Source organism: Sander vitreus, chromosome 14 (genome assembly GCF_031162955.1).
Source record: "Sander vitreus isolate 19-12246 chromosome 14, sanVit1, whole genome shotgun sequence".
Classification (NCBI taxonomy): Eukaryota; Metazoa; Chordata; class Actinopteri; order Perciformes; family Percidae; genus Sander; species Sander vitreus.
The window spans coordinates 5,936,719-5,954,325 of NC_135868.1; the positions used below are offsets into that span (position 1 = coordinate 5,936,719).

At 39.0% G+C, this 17,607-nt stretch overlaps 2 protein-coding genes and 2 pseudogenes across 3 annotated transcripts; 2 read left to right on the plus strand and 2 right to left on the minus strand.

The window, feature by feature from the left end:
- The first annotated feature begins 18 nt into the window (after positions 1-18).
- On the plus strand, positions 19-3,729 carry LOC144528433 (proteasome subunit beta type-7-like). The gene is made up of 8 exons (XM_078266985.1): positions 19-104; positions 353-454; positions 931-1,029; positions 1,556-1,696; positions 1,828-1,943; positions 2,336-2,394; positions 2,756-2,907; positions 3,325-3,729. The coding sequence occupies exons 1-8, from the start codon at positions 43-45 to the stop codon at positions 3,434-3,436; spliced, it is 843 nt and encodes a 280-aa protein (XP_078123111.1). The 5' UTR covers positions 19-42; the 3' UTR covers positions 3,437-3,729.
- Positions 3,730-4,093: 364 nt separating this feature from the next.
- LOC144528429 (proteasome subunit beta type-8-like) lies at positions 4,094-9,918 on the plus strand. Its single transcript, XM_078266981.1, has 6 exons — positions 4,094-4,520; positions 4,934-5,075; positions 5,520-5,631; positions 6,087-6,216; positions 8,177-8,381; positions 9,365-9,918. Exons 1-6 carry the CDS (start codon positions 4,371-4,373, stop codon positions 9,451-9,453), a joined length of 828 nt encoding a protein of 275 aa, XP_078123107.1. The 5' UTR covers positions 4,094-4,370; the 3' UTR covers positions 9,454-9,918.
- Positions 9,919-12,111: 2,193 nt separating this feature from the next.
- Positions 12,112-14,844, minus strand: LOC144529267 (BOLA class I histocompatibility antigen, alpha chain BL3-7-like; annotated as a pseudogene). Its single transcript, XR_013502972.1, has 3 exons — positions 14,549-14,844; positions 13,268-13,497; positions 12,112-12,820 (listed from the first exon to the last, which is right to left on the minus strand). The product of XR_013502972.1 is annotated as a BOLA class I histocompatibility antigen, alpha chain BL3-7-like (transcript).
- On the minus strand, positions 14,729-16,347 carry LOC144528430 (uncharacterized; annotated as a pseudogene).
- Between the last annotated feature and the right edge of the window lie 1,260 nt (positions 16,348-17,607).

A 17,607-nucleotide genomic window follows, 5' to 3' on the forward strand; every position in this document is an offset into this window, starting at 1 on the left:
AGGCGCATTGAGACGCGCAGAGAAGCCGCAGTCAGACCCAGTATGGCGCTATCAAATGTCCTCGAAACTCCTGCAGCTGGGTTTAATTTCGACAACACGTCAAGGTATGAGCTTCTTTGTATGTTTTCTCAACAGCAGACTGTATCAATAATGAAAAAAAAATCAATCAAATTGTTGGTTACACTAAGCTTTCACCGCGATCAAAAAGCGAAAGTAACTTTTTCCTGGTTGTTTAACACTTTGATCAGTGAGACAATATAGCGATGATGTGTTCTCTATTATGTCTATAACATATATTCATCAGTTGACCCCCTGTTACCCCCCTCCTCCCTCTCTCTCTCCATCTCTGTAGAAATGCTGCATTAGAGGGTCTTTTTGATGGAGGACAGACACCTAAACCTATGAAAACAGGCACCACCATAGCAGGAGTGGTGTTCAAGGTGAGTATAAAGCTGTTTAAACCGCACTGTTAAAACATTAATGAACCAAAACAGTTACTTTAGTCCATGAACTATAAATTAGATTCTTTACATTTTTTTCATTTACCTTCCATCAGTGCATCACTGAACACAACAGGGAACGTTTTTATAAAGTCCCTGTTCACACCTGCATTGTCACAATGCATAACTTTGATAACAACAAATGCAATGCATTGCACAGTCCATTCCACACATTTTCACACTAGAGCAACTGCGATTTTAATGCTTTGCCCAACGGCAACCAAAGGGTAGCTGTATAAAATGTGCGCAATAAACTAATATCCCACTAATCTGTGTGCGTGTGTGTGTGTGTGTGTGTGTGTGTGTGTGTGTGTGTGTCTGTGTGTGTGTGTGTGTGTGTGTGTGTGTGTGTGTGTGTGTGTGTGTGTGTGTGTGTGTGTGTGTGTCTGTGTGTGTGTGTGTGTGTGTGTGTGTGTGTCTGTGTGTGCAGGATGGGGGTGGTGCTGGGAGCAGACACAAGAGCTACCTCCAGTGAAGTGGTGGCAGACAAGATGTGCGCAAAGATCCATTACATCGCTCCAAATATATAGTAAGTCTAATGAGCGGAGAAATGTAGCTTTAAAATACTCTCATCATAATCAGTCTATGATGTCCAATGCAATTCCAGTTGTTTTGCAATTAAGTGCAATTTTCTTTTTTGGTGCACTGCACATTTCACCATAAACTGCCTCCTTTACCTACATATCCCAGAATGCCCTACAGTGATGTTGTATTAAGTATTAAGGTTTGCCACATAAGAACAGTTATGGCTGGAAAGTAAACAGTCCTGTAGTGACTTTATGTTCAAAATCTACTGAAGAGAGACTTAAACAAAGTAACATGTTGCCGATGACAGATTGCCCAAGTTGCAAGTTGTGGTTGTATTGCATTCTGGGCTGTTGAGGCTGCTGTGTAAGAAGAAATTCGTCGATCTGTCCTTTGTATGCTGGATTTCTTGTTGAAGGGAAATAGTGGCTCAAGAAAGAAACCATCATTTAACTTTTCTCTCCTTCTCTTCTCATTAATCTTTCCCTCTCTGACTTACAAATTAATTTTTTGATTTTTTCTCTCCGTAGTTGTTGTGGAGCAGGTACAGCAGCAGATACAGAGAAGACCACAGATCTTCTCTCCTCCAACCTGACCATCTTCTCTCTGAACAGCGGGAGGAACCCTCGTGTCGTCATGGCCGTCAGCATACTACAGGATATGTTGTACAGGTTTGTGTTGCACACGCACATGTACCTATATCTAGAGGTGTGTGAATTAATGAAACATGTAACTCACAGTCCATTAAAATAACTGTAGTGTTAATCAGGCTTCCCCTGTTTTGATCTTTGCACCCCCTCAGGTATCATGGCCAAATTGGTGCCAATCTTATACTGGGAGGAGTAGATTGCACTGGGAACCACCTGTACACTGTGGGGCCTTATGGGAGTGTGAATAAGGTGCCTTACCTTTCAATGGGTATGTGACCTAACTCTATTCTATAAGTGTTGGCAGCACTGTTACTGTGACATCCGTTTTTAGATTCTTTGTTATTGAAGTTTCTGTGATGCATCATGTTGGCTATTACCACCTGAGCCTCGTTCGTAATGTTGAAATGTGTTATTTTGTGTATAAAATACATAAAATGTGTTTAAAAAAAAAGACTGTTTGAAATATTTATATAGATGAACTATCAATGCCAGATCATATCAAAACACGTTCTGTGTTATATGAAAGAGGTTATGACTTTATTATTCTACATTTTACCAGTATACGGTAAGTTATACATTTTAATTAGCTGCTGTTATGCATTTTATTCACTCAGACTACATCCAGTGTGTTTTGTCTGACTTCACTTTGTGTCCATGCAGGATCTGGTGATCTGGCTGCTCTCGGGATTCTAGAGGATGGGTTCAAACCCGACATGGAGGTACGCCACCTGGACAGCTGTTGTAACATATCGCGATTATGAACATTAGTCGTGACCATTTAGACATATTCAAAAAAATTATTCCAGGTACTTTTGGGCATCTTTAATTGAATGAATGTGGCAGGGCTGTTGGCCAAATAAGCTTCTAGATTATGTAAACAGTTGAGAAAATGTTTAAAAAAAAATAATTTGTTCTCTCCATTTGAATTGGATCTATTACCAAATAAAAAAAACTGAAAGATTGTGTAGGCATTGGGAACAATGGAATTAAAAACGATGAGTGCCCCTTCTCCTTCATGTTCTGTATGTCGCTGTTTGTCCCTGTCTCCTTCATTTCCCTGATTCCTCTTAACTGTCTCAGCTGGAGGAGGCGAAGGAGCTGGTGCGTCTTGCCATCCACGCGGGCATCATGAGTGACCTCGGCTCAGGCAACAACATCGACATCTGCGTCATCACCAGACAAGGAGTGGATTACATTAGACCCTACCAGGTGTCAGAGTACAAAGACAACAGGTAGGCCAGCATGAGTAGGACTTTATTTAAGATCTGCTCTCTGGACAGATTCTTAAAAGAAGACATTTTATGTCAAAACATGTCTGCAAATCAAATGTCCTCAGTGAGTAGTGAATATCTTTAGTCTGTCCCTGGCAGTGGGCCTATGCATTAACTTTGTATGTGCTGAATTGTGACCTAACCCTTAAGCTTTTTAATTCTTAAACAAGTAACCACTTTAAACACAATTGAATGTCAAGATTGAAACCTCCATTAATATATACATATGTCTATGAAACCAAACTGTAATTGATCAAGCTTCAGCCATGTAAAGACACGACAGTATATTTATAGTGCCTAGGTTTTCTGATTCAGTGTCAAACATGGGTTAACTCCACATTTGTCAAATCTATCTATCTATCTCTCCCTCTCTCCTAGGAAAACTAAATACAAATACCGTCCAGGCACAACACCGGTTCTGACAGAGAAAGTAGTCCGCTTAAAGCTGGAGGTTGTGCAGGAGTCCATGCAGCGGATGGATACAGCCTGAGGCAGAATCACACCATGTAACACCACAACAATTAGCAGCAAAATGAAAACGTCTTTAATTTGATTACATTTTCAGTCACTAGTTTTTTATATATAAGTAGTGAAACATCTCAGACATGTGATTAACATTGTAATCATGGTTTCTACTCTGCTGCTATGCTTCACTCTGATGTGAAGTAGTTTAGAAATACTTAACAGGTTACTACAGTAAGCAGAGACACTGCTAGGCCATAAAGACTGTAACATGTTTTTACAATATGGAATAAAAAAATAAAGGAAGCTCATTGAATTAAATTCTATTTGACCCCTGTTGCTTAATTTATTTTCATGTTTTGTAGTCTAATTATTTACTAACTGAAATATGTGATGGCCCCAAACAGCTGATGATAAACCAATAAACAGAAAGACTTATAAGCGGCTGCATATTATGTTAATTTATATGTCATAATATGTCGTTAACTGGACTGCATTAGATTGTGTATTTCTATAATGATGAACTATGCAAACCTCTGCTGGCTTTCCCAAACCTGAGTGATGCTTTTCCGCTTAGAAACTGATGACGAGACAAATATAGTGCTCTCCTATTGGTTTATGCGGGTTTTGAGCCATCTTTTTTTTTTATTTACGGAGTCTTGGTTATTTTTTATTTTGATCAATGACCTTTTTAAGTTACGAAAAACAGCCAGGATTGGCCAAATATATTGAATAATAGTTGCGCACACATTTTGTGTTGCTGACTTATTTTGAATGTTATTTTTTTCAGAGGGCAGGACAATGAACTAGTTTTTAATTGAAACCCTTTCACTTTCGAATTCTTCGCGTCACGTACAAGGAAATTATCCTTGACGCTTTGTTAGTCGCCTTCGTCATTTTGGAAACTTTAACCCTAAAGTATAGAATATATTTAGAATATAGTCAGTACACTTTTATACATAATGGCTCTTTTACAAGTAACTGGTTTTAAGCCTTATTCTGAACTCCGGGGGCAGATTCTTCCAGCAGGACAGACGCATCTCTTCGACCGAACCAACCACTACAGTTTTGGGACCAAAACTCAAGAATTTGCTGTTCCTCTGGGTGTAGACGTGAGTATTATTTCACCAAATTTTTGGTAAGCAATTGCACTGAATCTTATCCGGTATACCTGCCACAAGCATGACGCGTCAGACGCGGTGGTTCAAGTTATTTTACGCGTCTGTGGTTCTCAGTGTGTGGTCCAGGTTTGCGTCTTATGAAACTTTATATCATGTATTTATCTTAACTATCCCGAGTTATTGTCAAAGGATATTAGAATGTGATAGATATTTCACTCTTGTGTTCTCACGCAAACACGCGCACACGCACGCACGCACACACACACACACACACACACACACACACACACACACACACACACATACCCACACACACACACACACACACACACACACACAGTGCTATTACCATGGCTATTACGCATCTTGCGTCCCACTGAGATCCCTTCTTTGATTTCTTTTAGCCTTCCGGGTTTCTCAAATCCTGCAACCGTGAAGGAGGTGTGTCCATAGACCTGAACCACGGTACGACCACCCTGGCCTTCAAGTTCAGACACGGAGTCATCGTGGCTGTGGACTCCAGAGCCTCAGCTGGCCGTTATTTAGGTAAATGCGCATGCCTAGAAAAGTATGGAGAAAATGTTATTTGACCTGGAAAATATCAGAAAAGATGGAACTAAACAGAATATTGGGCAAAATGTGGGAAAAGTTTATTCTGACAGACTATTAGCTTCTGTAAAGAGGCGCTATAGAGTGATATGACCCAGTCAGTCATATTGACTAACCATCATATATAATAAATATATATATATATATATATATATATATATATATATATATAAAAACTTCCATCAACTTTAGGAACAGAGGTCTCAAGGGGGTGGGGAGCTTTGAAATGTAAAATTTAGGGACCGTGAACTAAATGGTCAGAAAAAATGTAAATAAGGCAACAAGTGTAACCAAGTTTCTACTTCATAGTGTTGACATGCGTCAAACTATAATCTTGGTCACTGAATGTCTCCTTCTCCCAAATGTGTCACGGCTCTGCAGCATCCAACGATGTCAACAAGGTCATAGAGATCAACCCGTACCTGCTGGGCACCATGTCGGGCAGCGCTGCAGACTGCCAGTACTGGGAGAGACTCCTGGCTAAAGAATGCAGGTCTGTTATTCAGTGTTTTGAATATTTGTCCTATTGTCGGCCAATCCCTTTTGTCCTTCAGTTTATTCTTTTTGGGTGACACAAAGAGGTTCAGGGGTTAGGATTGTGACTTCCCAGGATGGAGGTAGCTTTTGGTCCGGGGTTTGAATCCCGCCTGGGCTAACTGGGACCACTCCTACGTGGAGTTCATATGAAAACATACATGTTGCAGTCAGTATTATAAAACTTAATTACTTAATTACAATAAGGCTAATTCAGGTTTACAGGACATTTGTCATTTTATCACAAATTTTTTTTAAATGAAAAACATGCATAAAAGTAGGAGTATCATGAGTATCTATTTTCAGTGTTTGCAGCCCAAGTTCAGACCAACCTGGACCACCTGCAGGACTGACTGATTTGTCAAGTGTTTTGCTTATGAATGTATTGGTACTTTGTTTTAATATTTCATCCAGGCTGTACAGGCTGAGGAACAACCAGAGGATCTCTGTGGCTGCAGCCTCCAAGCTGCTGTGTAACATGATGCTGGGTTACAGAGGCATGGGCCTCTCCATGGGAAGCATGATCTGTGGATGGGACAAAGAGGTGAGCTGTGTGTGTGGTTGTGGATGTGTATGTGTATGTGTGTGGGAGTCCTACTGAAAACATTACCATGTTGTGGTTTTCAGTACAAGCCAGGGGAGTGTAGAGGTGGGGCTGGATGTTTATGTAATTTGGAGGTTTTATTTTTCCTGTTACTGTAATATGGCTGTATTATAAAAAAGTGATGCTGGTGTTGTCAGGGTTTGTGAGGCTTGGACTCAAAAATGCAGAGTAGTGACGAGGAGGCAGCAGGCAGAGTAAAAGATTTTATTAAACAAAAAGGCTTACAAACTGAAGGTGTCCTAAGGGCAGGCAGGCAGGCAAAACAAAGACCAAAAACAAAATCCATTAGATAAACAGAAGGCCACAACAACCAGGAAGGCGCAAACGCAGGGAATGAACAGGGAGAGAAGACAACGGTCTGACAAGCGCGCACAGAGACTAAATACACAACGTAACGAGGGTAGTAACGAGAGACAGGTGAAGGGCTGATGAACAGGTGGACAACATCAGGGCGGGGCAGGCAATCACAGAGGCGGGAAATCACACAAGGCAGGAAGTAAAGAAACACACTACAAAGTAAAACAGGAAACATAAGCATAAAACATACACACATGGTAAAACATAGATAATACAGAAACACACGAGACAGGAAACAACAAGGAAACAGGGAATACATTAACACAATAAAACTACAAAAGAAAACCACAACCATGACAGGTATGTTATCATTATTTCTAATTACCATTAATGACGCTCGATGACGATAATTTACATTATATATTCACGTGGCTTTCGTCAGTAAAAACTAAAACATAGACACCATTTAGATAACAAACATTTACAACAAAAGCAATTAACAAAGAGTGATTCAAACAGAGAGGGAATGTTTGCATTGTTTACAGTATATCAAATCAAAAACATATTTAAATATGGACTAATTGTCAATATGACACATAAAAGGTACCATATGGTTCTGAAACCACCAGTTGGCCATCTCAAAATGATTACATTTAAGTATAATTTCTTTAAGAGTCAAGTATACAATCCTGAAAAAAAATTAGAAGATACAAGCGTACCCTGCAGACATCACTGGAATTTCCCCAGTGTGGGATTAATAAAGTCTATCTTATCTTATCACTGATGAAGCAGCTCATTAAATCTAAAAAACATTACCTACTGAAAAAAACTCTTAAGTGCTGATGGTGTTGGTTCACTGAACATCTGATGTGGTGTGCACATTTAAACTCAGGATCCAGTGTTGTTCCAAGGTTTTATTGTTGTAAATGTAGGGAAAAAGGTTTACACTGGTTGCAGGTGAATAATAGATGGTGGATGGATGGATGGATGATTTTGTCTAAACAAATAAGTATATCAAGAAAATCTCACATATCTAAATAGCCTTGAACAATCAATCATAACAAATTAGGTTGGATTCAGCTTGACTTCAGTAACAATATCCACAGTCTGCACTGCTTCCACAATCTGTACTTGGTGTTTCTCTTAACTTTAAACAGGATTTCACTCTGCAATCTAACATAAACCAAACAACTTTCAGACAAAACATTCAATGTGACCAAATATAAGTGTTACACAACGAAAAAAGTCGTTTCACATCACTCCTCTCTTTGTTCTGCCTGCTTTGTTTGGAGGGAAAATGAGTGTCACAGGCCTGAAGGGTGTAGTTATATATATATATATATATATATATATATATATATGTTTGGAAAGGGGGCGTGGTTTCAGTGGTGATTGACAGTCCATGAATGAGGCAGGTCAGGTGGAAACTTGATATTTAACACCCACAAAGACTAGTACTGGTATTATTGACACATCACTATGTGGAAGTACTGCTGTATTCTTATCAGAAACCGTGGCCCGTAAATAAAAGTTGTAAATGAAAAAATTTAAATGTAAAACTTTCCCATATACGAGGACCATATAATGACTGTGTGCTCCCCAGGGCCCCGGTCTGTACTATGTGGATGATAATGCGACGCGTCTCTCTGGCCAAATGTTCTCTACCGGCTGTGGCAGCAGTTTCGCCTACGGTGTGATGGACAGCGGTTACCGGGAAGACATGACGGTTGAGGAGGCGTATGAACTGGGCCGTCGGGGCATCACTCACGCCACACACAGGGACGCCTATTCTGGAGGCGTGGTCAACAGTGAGTACACTCTGGAATGTTTTCTTTTAGATTTTGCATTTAAGTCTATTTTGTGTCTCTATTTAAGACATTCTTTTTGGCCACACTAGTGATATGGTTGTGGGTAAAGTATAAAGTGAGTCAGTCTGTCCTATTTGGTCCAGACTGAAATCTAAACAACTATACTAAGTTGGTGTTTACCATGAAGTTTTTCCTATAGGATGAATCCTACTGGTTTTATTGATCCTCTGAGTTTCCCTATAGTTCCACCATGAGGTTTACATTTTGTTGAAATATCTTAACAACTTTTGGATGGATTAGCATGAAATTTGGTTCACACATTTACAGTATGTCCCCCTTAGGAGGATGTGTAATCACTTTGGTGATCATCTGACTTGTAATCTATCACTATCGTCAAACCTTTAAAACTAATGACATTCCTATCATCCTCAACGGTTTAGTATGTTTATTTATATATTTTAAATTTTAATTTGAGGATAAACTCCTTGAGATGCATCATGTAGTTCTCCAGAGGGCCCTCAGACACGAAAACATGGAAGACATAAAAAACATTAATAGTTATGATAATACAAAATAAATAATCCAAACGACACAAAACAACACACAAATAAGGGCTCTCCTACAATCCTAAACCACACACTTCATCTCTGTTACAAGGGTCATCTGCACAAAACTAACGAGAAATGAAATGAACGAACACTGCCAAATAAAAACAACATTATGTCAAAGTATTGAGCCTACCTATGAACTAAAACTGCAACCCAGTTCATGTTTGGCCGGGGAGCTATATTGCATGTCCTTCCCCGTCTCTTTTTTTAATTAAGCAAAAACAGAATGTTATGGTCCTTAAATATATAAAGCTGTGGTCTGTGAGCACTTGAAAAGGGTAAAATGACATATTTGTCTGTGTACATTTGTAGTTATAATGTGTGTATGTGTGCTCATCTGTGTGTGTGTGTGTGTGTCTGTGTGTGTGTCTCTAGTGTACCACATGCAGGAGGATGGCTGGATAAAGGTGTGTAAGGAAGACGTATCAGAGTTGATCCACCGCTACAGGAAGGGAATGTTCTAAGTTTGACCCCTAAACCCAGATCAACCTCAGCCCTCTGAATACCGTCTACTGATGCGTCCCTTTCCAAAATAATGCAACTTTCTTTTGGCAACGATTTCAATATATTTTCTCAAAAATATATTGAAATATTTGATTTTGGAAATGAAAGACCCAACTTTATCTTACAGCAGAGTGTGTAGGGGAGTATGTGGACCATTTCTGATTTTGGATCGATGAAATGCCAGACCATGAAATGCTACGTAAAACCATTTCTTTAGCTACACATGAAGCTAAACTTTGCAAGATCAAAGAGTCATTACATTTTTAGGACTGTTTGTTTAGTTATTGTTCTTTATATTATGTAATGCAGGTACTGTGTATGTGGATACTTACATGGTTCAGTGGTGGTTTTTGTTAGCCAGACATCCTGTTAAAATAATCTTACATATACAAGACAGCTCCAAATAAAGACTGTTGTTCAACTCACTGCCCTGTCCTCTAATGATTGACCTGACTGACATTATGTTGCTTTATGATATAAAGTGTCACGTACAAAACTCATGGGAGTAATTCAGTATATCACTGAATACGCAAATAAATATTTTTTTGATGATGATGATACATGACTCGTGGGTGATGTGTAAAATATAATATTCCAGTTCTTCATGTCTCTGTCCTTGTATACTGTCAACAACATAGTTCTTCAGTATGATCTTGTCATCCCACTTTCAAAGTAGTACATTTATTTGGTTTCTGTATCAGGCTGTGGCAGAAACATTTCAGATGCATCGTCTGAACATTACAGAACTTGTTTTTAATATCAGAGTGTCTGGTGAAATGTCACCACAAACATACTGGATGTACCAAACCTTTCCATATCAACAACTAAACCTGTTTGGTGAGATTTCTAAAGCTATCATATTACTGATAACTGTTGTTACAGTATCTCACAAATACATTCATCTTAATACTGAAGGTTCTGTGTATTTATTTTTTTACACATGTACTGTATGTGTATTCTTAAGTTTGGTTTATTATATAATGTATTGTTTAAAGTATAATATTGGTAAGCTAGAGTAATGTCAACTGTTTCCTTGCAGAACTCAGCCACACGTTTTGCCAATGGACCTTTTTCACAGCAGACATTTTGACTTGTCATAGTAGGAAAAGCACAGCTGAGATTGATAACCTTAACGATGGCTCAATCGTGTCCCAGTGAGCTATTTCAGTGAGTCAGCATGCACAATACCAGGGCCTCTCCTAAGTGGAATGCAGCCATCATTAATGGTTTTGAATACACCTGTGCTTTTTCCTACTATGACATGTCAACATGTCTGCTGTGAAAATGGTCTATTGAGGTATTTTTGGGCTTCATGAAAAAAGGTCAATCCATTTCATCTTTACAGGTGTGTGAGGATGTTTGTTTTCTCTGTGAAGCTCACAGGATGCTAGAAGTTAAATATATGACTACATTTATTTTTCTGTTTATTTTTGGCACCATTTTATCAGGGCTATATTAATGATATATAGCATGTATTTGGGGTATTCTTTACTGTATGTATAACCTACAGCACATTACATATATTTAGAAAAATAGAGTTGATTTGAAGGAGCCACAGAACTGGAGAATTTCCTGTCCGTTGTAATGTCATCAGTTGCTGGGCGGATTTCAGTGCAACAGGTTTCAACCAAAGATTGTAAATATGAATATAATAATAATATATAATATTTACAGTCTATGGTTTCTACAGGGGAAGCACCACATGTGCAGCCTGAATCATAGCTGAGAGAGTGGTCTTATACACAATCAAATAAAAACACACAATAAGAAATTGTAAGTAATAGGAATCAGTAGTTTTAAACATTTTTTTTTGCTCTATTTTTCATAAACAAGATTATATACCTCCTGTGAGAAACACAAAATTTTAACGTATTATTAGAGAAAGGAGATATGAGAGAGAAAGCAAAAATGTTTTACAAAAGAGGCCTGAAACAAACAAAGTTATCCCATGTGTTTTCTTGTCATGTGAAAAGTCTAATTCGTCCTATAGTTATTTGTAAAGAATTATTTTTGTTCTTCTGGCTCTTTAGTTTAGGTCAGACCAACATTCATTTAGTCTCTGTGACACTAGTGGATACTCAGGCAATATTCATATAATTATAGCTACAGTCACAGATGTTCACAAAAAGAGACAGACATTTGGAGTATTGGGCACTTTATTTAAAAAGCAAAACACCAATATAAAATGAAAGAAATAGCAAGGCAACTTCATTCAACATTCATCGCTTTTTGCTTTACAAAACTAAGAGAGAAAACTTCCCTCGTCCCAAAATACTAGCACATATTACAAGATATTTACAAGAATATTTCAGTGAGCTGTGAAGCTGAAAACATCACACAACCCTTTTAGAATCTCAGCTGTGTGTGCAGTCCAATGTATCACCAGGAGGAAGACAGCTAGAGAACATTTACACCTCCGGGGACATTTCGCACAATCTGTGCATGTTTCTGGATGTTGCTGACTGACTGATGTTGCTGACTGACTGATGTTGCTGACTGACTGATGTTGCTGACTGACTGATGTTGCTGACTGACTGATGATGCTGACTGACTGACTGATGTTGCTTACTGACTGATGTTGCTGACTGACTGATGATGCTGACTGACTGATGATGCTGACTGACTGATGATGCTGACTGATGTTGCTGACTGATGTTGCTGACTGATGTTGCTGACTGATGTTGCTGACTGACTGATGTTGCTGACTGACTGATGTTGCTGACTGACTGATGTTGCTGACTGATTTGCAGTGTTGCCCCCGGTGATCTGAGCCAACCAGAGAACCAAAGGATGACTTTCTCACTAGAAATAGTAAAAAAAAACTCTACTGACTGACAAATATCTGTTATCTCAAGGTTTATATCATCATATCTCTGCCACACCCTATTTAACTAGATTAAATTTACAACAAAACCATTTAAGGAAACAAAACTTCCCATACAACACATAAAAATACATGAAGTACAGGACTGTTAGAGTAAACTAAATGTGTGTTTCCTTCCTCATGTCTGATTCCAGTCTTACCTCTGTTGGTCCTGATCTTTGCTTTGTCCAGTTTGGTGATGATGTCGTCCTTCATACCAGAGAGCTGAAACACACAGTCGTACCTCCTCCAGTCTTCAGCTGGGACTGATTAAAGGTCCAGGTCAACACTCATCTGGAAGGATCCATCGTGGTTGGGGAGGGTCTCTCCGACGTCCACGTCCTCATGATGCTCCTCTCCATCTTTCCTCCAGAACATCATGGCTCTGTCAGGGTAGAAACCTGTAGCGTGGCAGCTGACTGGAGAGGAGGGAGACTTCTGGAGGAGAGACACTGAGGGAAGATCTGCACAGTGAAGACAAAGACTTTATTATTATTTACTGGAGATTAATATTCTCATTCCTGTTTGATGTCATGTATTTTAAATGCATCTTTTATGAAATGCAAATAAACCTCACTGAAGTGTAAAAAAGGGAGGTGAGATAGATTAAAAAGGGAGGACAGGGAGTGTGAGAAAGACAGAAAGAGACAGAGAGACAAACTGAGACAAACAGAAACAAAGCAGAAAGAAAGAGAGAGAAAAAAGTTAAGAAGAGTGGTGATAAATACAAAGAGGAGAGAAAGGCAGAGAGATGAAGAGAAGTGAGAACATGAGAGAAAATGTGTGTAAACTGAGACAAAGTGGGTCTCTGTTGTTTAATATTTATTGTGATGTTACTGTTGGTTAGAAACACAAGAAGAAATGTTAACATTGTTGTGTCCATTAAACTCCATCAGGTCATGTGATTCTACCTGTTCTCAGCAGAGAGCTCCTCCCATAGTTCAGATACTTCTTCACCCACTCAGGACACTCCTGGGTCAGGTAGTGTTTATACAAAGCTGTATTGGAGCGATCCACGTCTCTGTCTTAAGGTCAAATGATATGAAGTCTTCTCCATCATAACCCCACTGCATAAAACCATTAACCTCTCCAGTCTCATCATCCCACTCACAGCCGTACATCCTCTGGATGAGGTGGGCACCTGAGAGAGAGAGAGAGAGAGAGAGAGAGAGAGAGAGTGTGAGTCAGTCATCTGTTAACATTTGATAACTCAAACTAATAATTATTTTTTTGTCATTATTGATTATGTAAGGACAGTATTTTTGATACATTTAAATAAATGTTTATGAAATCTAATAGTTTCTTCTGTCTGATCAACACAACACTATTTCATATTAAATGATATTAAACAGAGAAAAGCAGAACATTATCATATTTGAGAAACTGAAACTACAAAATATTTGACTTTTTTTCTTGATAAAAGACTTAAATAATGATCTGATTCTAATGATCTTGTTGATGATGGATCAATATTCTGTAATCACCAGATGTAGTAACTGACTGATTGTTTCAGCACTATAAATGTTTATTAGACACAGACACACTGTGGTCCAGTAAAGTTCATCTAATCTGTAGTTCTTCTATATTTCTATATATATTATGGGATGTCCAGACTGAGGTCAGTACAGTCGAGTGGGGCTGTTGAACCTTTTAAACCTGAGATGTGAAGGAGACATTCAGCGTGCGCTCCTGTCAGCAGCTTCATTAAAACATCCTGCTCCTCCTCTCATATGAGGACCCAGCAGGTGCAGCCTGCGTCCAGTTTACAGGCCCCCTGCTCCGTAGTTTAAGAAACCAGGCAGTAATGTTCCTCTATCAGCTGTGTGTTTGTCAAACTGTTGGGATGAACTGGTTTCCTGCAGGAGAGTTCTTCTGGACCAGCTCACTGTGGCCGCTTCACTCCACTTATTCTGATCTAATCTAGTGGAGATAAAGTGATAATGGTCTCTGCTGCTTATTATGGGATGGACAGAAACACTGGATCAGTGTAGTATAGCAGCATCCAGTCAACTCAGTCTCAGTAATGTTTCTGTTGAGTTGGACTGTGTTTCAGCCACGAAAATCAAACGGTTTAATCTGTGTGTGTGTGTGTGTGTGTGTGTGTGTGTGTGTGTGTGTGTGTGTTTTTACTAAAATAAAAGGATGAAAATATAAACAACATTTTATTAGTAGAAAGTGAAACATAAACAAACCTCCATTTTGGTTGAAGTACTGCTTATTATTTTCAATACTGGCTTTGAAGACCTGCTGTTGACGCACAGCAAGCTCATCTCTGCCAGTACTGAGGATCATCTTCTGTGACTCTGCTCATCCAGTCCTGTTTGGGTTCTGCTCTCTTGGTGTTACTGTCATAGTGAACCATCTCAACGTCATCAACCAATCCAACAGCCACAAACTCTGGGAAGTTTGGGACTCCAGAAGACGCAGTGTAGAAATACTTCATAGAGCGAGTCACTGTAAGAAAATATGAACGTAATAATGTCAGTTTTTATATAACTAGGGATGTAACGACGCACTAAACTCACGATCCGATTCACGATTTTAAGTTCAGGATATGATTTTCTCTCGATGTGTTAACAGAACGAGCTGCAGATAAATGACTGGGAAATATTCCTTTATATAAACTACAAAACAACAGATGTGTCCTCTTATCAAAAATAGAACTGAAATTGTATTTTATCTCAAATAACAAAAATTACTTAATAAACAATGTAATAATTAGATTTTTAAAACAAATCCCATCTCAAAATAACTAGAAATAAATCTTCAAATAAAAATAAAATCTCTTGACATAAATAAAGTAAAAACCCGTAGTAACGTCTGAAGTCAAAGAAGTGAAATCTAAAGTAGATTAGGACCTTTAGGACATTTAGAGAAGAATCTCAACCAGTTGTAATCTTGACCCAGTTCTATGGATCTTTAACAGATTGACGCTGCATCGTTACGTCTCTACACAGTTCTAGAAATCACTCAACTATCTTATTTTCCTGCACACAGAATCAAACAGAAGAAGATTCCATTCAAGACGTCCTAATAATCTCTGTGCTGAAGTCAAGAAATACACAAATACATTTACAGATAAGCGGGTTTCTTCAGAAACTCTTCACTTTAATATTTCTGATGATTTGGTCTTGAAAATGTTTTTCATTCTGATCCAACAGGTCCCAGACGTGCTCAATGGGATTGAGATCCGGGCTCTTCGCTGGCCATGGCAGAACACTAACATTCCTATCTTGCAGGAAATCGCGCACAGAATGAGCGGTATGGCTGGTGGCATTATCATGCTGGAGGGTCAAGTCAGGATGAGCCTGCAGGAAGGGTACCACATGAGGGAGGAGGATGTTTTCCCTGTAATGTACAGCATTGAGATTGCCTACAATGACAACAAGCTCAGTGTGATGATCCTGTGACACACCGCCCCAGACCATTACAGACCCTCCACCTCCAAATCGATCCCGCTCCAGAGTACAGGCCTCGGTGTAACGCTCATTCCTTCGACGATCGACGAGAGTCCGACCATCGCCCCTGGTGAGACAAAACCGTGACTCGTCAGTGAAGAGCACTTTTGCCAGTCCTGTCTGGTCCAGCAAAGGTGGGTTTGTGCCCATAGGCGACGTTGATGCCAGTGATGTCTAGTAAGGACCTGCCTTACAACTGGCCTACAAGCCCTCAATCCAGCATCTCTCAGCCTATTGCGGAAAGTCTGGGCACTGATGGAGGGGTTGTGCTCTCCTGGTGTGACTCGGGCAGTTTGTTGTTGTACCTGTCTTGTTGTACCATCCTGTACCTGTCCCGCAGGTGTGAAATTCAGATGTACCGACCCTGTGCAGGTGTTGTTACACGTGGTCTGCCTGTGCGAGGACGATCAGCTGTCCTTCCTGTCTCCCTGTAGCGCTGTCTTAGTACGGACATTGCAATTTATTGCCCTCGCCACATCTGCAGTCCTCATGCCTCAGGCACGTTCACGCAGATGAGCAGGGACCATGGGCATCTTTCTGTGGCGTTTTTCAGGGGTCAGTAGAAAGGTCTCTTTAGTGTTTTTTTGAGTTTTTTAAACTGTGACCTTAATTGCCTACCATCTGTGCGCTTTTAGTGTGTAACGACCGTTCCACAGGTGCATGTTCAGTGATTGTTTATGATTCATTGGACAAGTATGGAAAACATTGGCTACATATTTTACAATAAAGATCTGTAAGTTATTTGGATTTTTACAGAATTATCTTTACAATACAGTGTCCTGAAAAAAGGGACGTTTCTTTTTTTGCTGAGTTTATAAATTGTGACCAATTACGACTTAATGTTCCTTCTTCTGAGGTTCTGAAAACAAGTTTGAACTAGATAGCTTTTAGATAGATAGATCGCTTTTTATTGTCATTCAACTGTACATACACAGAGCACATATCAACGACATTTCCTTCCAGTGGCTCATAAATACTGCTTTAACTAAGAACAAAAAGTTTAAAAAAATTAAATAAATACAAATGCTACAGAGTGGTATTTTAACATTTAAATATGACATTACAAAAATTTAAAAAGGAGTTTGAAAGCAGCATTAATATTATTATTGCAGATATTGAATGGCAGCATATAAAAAAAGAAAAATATGCTGTTATTGCACGTTTATAAATAAGTCCACATGACTGCAGGGGATTATTAAGAGAGTTGTTTGAAGATAAAACTTGCAGCACTTCTCTTTCTACGGTTCAGAGATGGGTTCTTTGCTCTTTTCTTGCTGCTTTCATTTTCTCATATTCAAGTAAGAATGGATTATACATTTTGGATGTTGTTGTCAGAGGGTTTGGGAATTTGGGATGTAGGAATAACAAGAAATGAATATCTGACTCATTATCTAACTTATTTTAATCTTCATGTTTATATATTAACTTTACAATTATGATTAAATGTAACGCTAAATGTCTCTGATAACCAATTATGAGTCAAAATCTTCTGAATTTGAAGACGAGCTCATAGAAACGTGAACGGACACAACTTGATATTTGAGAAAGTTCTCTTTGTAGAAAGTAAGAGATCTTTCTATTCCTCTTGTAGTCATTGTGTTCAGTTTCTATTAGTATCAGGTCTAAACTGGATTCATCTCCAACGTTTCCTCCACCAACTGATGTTTCTTCTCTCTCAGTCCTGACTCGCAAACTTTATTCTACATTATTTTCAGTATCAACAGAGTCAACTTTCTGCAGGTGTCTGGGAGTTTCTGATGGTCTGTTTCAGAATCCTCCACTGTCCTCTGCTC